Here is a 4,342-nt window from a genome sequence, read left to right as displayed (position 1 = left end):
GTCAAGGACTTTTCAGCTTCCCATGCTCTACCGACTGAGAAGGCTGCAGGTGCACAAGAAGCTGGGAGGGGGCACAGCCAAACTGGCCGAAGAAACATTCCATACCATGTGACGTCATGCTCAGTACATAAACTGGGGAAAGCTGGCCGGGGGGGCCGCTGCTCGGGGACTGGCTGGGCATCGGTCGGCGGGTGGTGAGCAATTGCACTGTGCATCACTTGCTTTGTGTATTATTATTATTATTACTACATTATTATTATTATTGCTATTATTATTTTATTTCAATTATTAAATTGTTTTTATCTCAACCCACAAGTTTTTCTCACTTTTACTCTTCCAATTCTCTCCCCCATCCCACCGGGGTGGGGGGGGAGGAGTGAGTGAGCAGCTGTGTGGGGCTCAGTTGCTGACTGAGGTTAATGCCACAACAGCTTCACTTGCGATTGTGGCTCAGAGCTGCAGTCTCTAAGGATGCAGACACCTGCATGGGAAACAGGGGGAGAGGTGCCGTTGTGCTCTCTGTTCCTCGTTGGTACCCAGGCAGTGACAGTGGCCAACACCTGAGGCTAATGAAAGGGGCACAGGCTGAACTGGTGGGGTAAGAGAACAGTTTAGGACTGGGTCACTCAGGAAAAGGACATTTTGTAGAAAAGGAGCACTCTAGTGGAAACTGGACAAGGAAAAGTCTGGACCAGCTGGGCCAAGTAAAGAGGGTAACACAAGGGCAAAAAGAGGAAAGTCAGAGATGTAGCAAAGGTCGTGTGAACAGATTTAACAACCAGGAAGGATTAGTAAATTGTACCTCAGAGGAAATCAAGAGCTGGTGTGGGAAATGGGATGGTGAGCTCACAGACCACTGGTCTGTAAAATGAATAGTAACCTCCCATCACTCTCACTTTCTTCATTACTTCGGTGTGAATAGTTTTAACGGCTCTGGCCCTGCAAGCACTAACAGGACAAATGCAGAATGGATTTTTTTCAGGGTTGTTTTTTTCTCCCTAAATCAAAGAACATTCCATATGACTCCTTTATGTCAAGTGCTCACATCATCACCTTACCTTAGATACCAGTTGTTCACATAGATGTGATGCCATCATTTCTTATGGAAAGCTACTATAATATGTTTCCCATGATTCCCTCTCCCCTTCCTGCATACCTAACCTTGCTCTAGCTAGCCTTTGTCTCCACTGCTGCACAATGACCAGGAGCCAACACAGCCCTACTGACAGCAGTAATCCTCAAACCGATACAAGTGCCACATGGTAAGCAGCCAGCTTATAGTCTTCCTGCTAGTAGGTATAACTTTTTTAATGCTAAATTTCATCTGCAACTATGTCATACATTAACCGAATTTGGTTCAGGTCCTTTAAATGGAACCCTTTGTCTTGAACCCTGTCCTTGAGGCATCAGCTTCATCTACCCATGGCTCAAGTAATATCAAAATCTTTATACTGAAAGCAAAGCAGTACTGGGAAAGACCCTACTCCAAAATGATTTAGTGAGCAGGCAGACATGGGAGACAAATTCAAGCCCCAAAGACGCCTGAGAAATGAGTCAGTTGTTCTAGTTTTAATAATCACGTCTTGCAATTTGCCCACTTCATATATGCAGCTCAGAAATTCCTCAATCATGCCAGGAACCTTCTTTTAATATAGGTGCAGTTTTTGCTTCCCTCCAATCATTCACTAAAGTGCCTGGTTTTACTTTGAAATTCTGTATTATATCTAGTGACTTATCCACTTCATCCCTTCTTCTAGTACCTCTAGCCCTAAAACCTCAGTTTTCTACCAGAAAATTGCAGACAATCTCAGCAAGCAATCTCCTCAGTGTTTTCTGCCAGGGAGTCTTGATGAAAAGAAACCATATAGCTTTTCAAAGCCTTTATCATCTTTAATTGCTTTTTAAGAGGTAGTGACTCAGGACACCCATCCAGTCTTCGCAAGCTGTAGCACTGTGTGATGCACGGGACTAAGCCATACATGCTTTCTTCACTTGCGTCTCTAGGAGTAAACATTCCCTGAAGCAATTGTTTATGGTATTAGGAAATTGCTTCTCCTATCTTAGTTTCACTGCGATGTTCAGTTTCTTTTTTGGCAGCTGAAGGTGTGAATCATATAATTGTGCTGTTTTTAAACCGGTATTTGATTAGGCCCATCAGAGAGGAGAAAGAGGCATCACCTCCCCCTGTCATCCAGAGCAAACCTGTTTGCAAACCTGTCAGTCCCCACTGACCTCCGGGGGTCCCGGGACACACAGAATACAGGCTTGCCTAACACTGCCAGAAAAGAATACCGCTCTCCCGCAGGAGGCCAGGAGGGAAGAACCCTGCACACTGAACATTGCCAACTCCTCCACTCTCTGCAGAGGAATTACTAGTAAGTGGCTACTCCCTTCGCACTGTCTGGGCAGACAGCGTAGAAAGATCTGCCCCAAAGAAGTGATTTTGTCTCTTTAGCTCTCTGAAATCTGTTCCTCTCTCGGGCTGAGAAGATTGAACTGAACGGGCTAGCATGAAAATTATGCTGCTTTGAAAGGGACAGCCTCCTCCCCTCCTCCCCTGACTGGAGGTGCCAGGCTCTGCAGCAGCTCTGTCCCACTCCCCTCGCTGGCTGAACCCTTACCAGATAGAGGTTCTTGAGCTTGGGAAGATTGAGCCCTGCTGTGCTCTCTAGCATGTTTCCTCGCAGCTCCAGGATTTGCAGGCTGAACAATTGGCCGTGACTCAGGCCCAGCGCTGTCTGGATTTTATTTCCTGAGTGCCAGAGGAGGAAGAAACAACAAGAGAGTTAATCCCACCCAAAGAGAGCGTCCTATGTGCACAAGAATGAAGAGAGGTGGTCCGTATCACCTTTCAGGCTGAGGTTGGCTAAGCGGGGGTGAGTAATGCCCTCCATATCCTTGATGCGGTTGCGAGCAAAGCTGATGATCTGGAGGTAGGGCAGCTCCTGCATGCAGGCACTGGTAAGCAGATTCCCATCCACCTTCAGCCAAAGCAGGTGGGTTAGGCTGCTCAGCGGAGACAAATCTTGCAGCTTGTTCTCTGACAAATCCACATACCGCAGGTGAATGAAGCATTTGAGGAGGCTGATGTCTGTCAAGTCCCTGTGGGAGGGAGGATGTGAATAAAACATCTCTCATATTTCCCCCTGCTACCAGCTTTCAGTTTGCTCCTCACCACTACTGGAGGGAGGCCATCCTCCTCTCCCACTTCCCTGCTGTGCTAGGAAGCCTTGCTTGGAGAGAAGGAGGAAAAAGGCAGGCAATAGGGACAGGACGAATAGTCTGTAAACAAGGCTGAATGTTAAGATTGGACCTGCTTTCCTGGCACAGGGAGTACTTATTCCCATTGAACTGTACCTGTCAGGAGACGGCAGAACCAGAGCAGAAAAGAGGGTAAGTCTGGGGAGGTAGGTCTGTTAGACAGTAGTGGCAACACCAAGGACTGTGTGGAAGAACTTTGCTAGTGGGAAAAAGCTGGTTGAGATACCTATGAGGCTGCTGAAGGACAGTGTCTTACTGAGGCCTGTTAGTTAGCTCTAGGGTTATGTGGGTGTACTGATGGGGCCGAGGCTCCAAACTGTCCCCAGGCCATTGTGGCACTGTACTTACAAGTGCATGCCTTAAAGGCTAGCAGTTAACAGGAGAGATGCTTAATGGATACTTCTCGAAGTGACTGTGGGGAGGTCACCCTGTTCAGGTCCCCCTAGGAGACCACAGAACAGAGGGATGGACAGGCTCCCCTCAGTCTAGGGGTACGCTGATGTTCCCAACAGTGCATCTGGCTATAGTGGAGACAGTCCCCAGCTCAGGGCTGAGGATGGACAAGCTATGCCAAGGCACAGACTGGAAGCCAGACAGCCAGAGAATGTGGCCTGTAAACGCTCCTGCCCCACACAGCTGGTCACCAGTGGCCTTATGGCGCAGCTGCTCCATGGCTACATAGATGCCTGGGGAGGAGGAGGCCTTCTCTTGGGGCAGGTGTTGGACACTCACTTGTATTTGGCTTCAAATTTCACATAGGCGTGGGCCAGGCCATTGCCGGTCTTACAGAGGAGAGAGAGGCCCTCCTTCAGGACCTCCTCCGTCAGGGGACACGGGGCCAGCACCTGGGAGAGAAGGAGAGAGCTCAACGCCAGCGCTGGCCTAACCACAGCCAGAGGGTGCTGAGGCCCCCTCCCTCACCTGTTCTTCCTCCTCCTGCTCCGACAGCGCCGCCGCCGCCTCCTCCTCCTCCTCCTCCTCCTCTCCCTCCTCCCCCTCCTCCTGAAGGCTGTACTCGCCCCCCTCCAGCTCCTCGCCCTCCATCCTCACAGACCCCGCTTCCCACCCCGCGGAGGGAGCT

The 4,342-nt window shown here is 49.5% G+C and overlaps 1 protein-coding gene across 1 annotated transcript in view; it reads right to left on the bottom strand.

Moving 5' to 3' along the window:
- The window catches only part of LRRC23 (leucine rich repeat containing 23), a 13,304-nt gene extending 8,999 nt beyond the window's left edge, over positions 1 to 4,305 (bottom strand). Inside the window, exons 1-4 of the mRNA XM_009287183.1 lie at positions 4,183 to 4,305; positions 3,994 to 4,106; positions 2,849 to 3,102; positions 2,622 to 2,752 (exon numbers count right to left, since the gene is read on the bottom strand). Coding sequence (XP_009285458.1) covers positions 2,622 to 2,752; positions 2,849 to 3,102; positions 3,994 to 4,106; positions 4,183 to 4,305 — 621 coding nt within the window. The remainder of the gene's footprint in view (positions 1 to 2,621; positions 2,753 to 2,848; positions 3,103 to 3,993; positions 4,107 to 4,182) is intronic.
- Between the last annotated feature and the right edge of the window lie 37 nt (positions 4,306 to 4,342).

This window comes from Aptenodytes forsteri, unplaced genomic scaffold, assembly GCF_000699145.1.
Source record: "Aptenodytes forsteri isolate BGI_AS27 unplaced genomic scaffold, ASM69914v1 Scaffold216, whole genome shotgun sequence".
NCBI lineage: Eukaryota > Metazoa > Chordata > Aves > Sphenisciformes > Spheniscidae > Aptenodytes > Aptenodytes forsteri.
The sequence above is the reverse complement of the archived record's forward strand: the minus strand, read 5'-3'. Positions and strand labels throughout refer to the sequence as shown.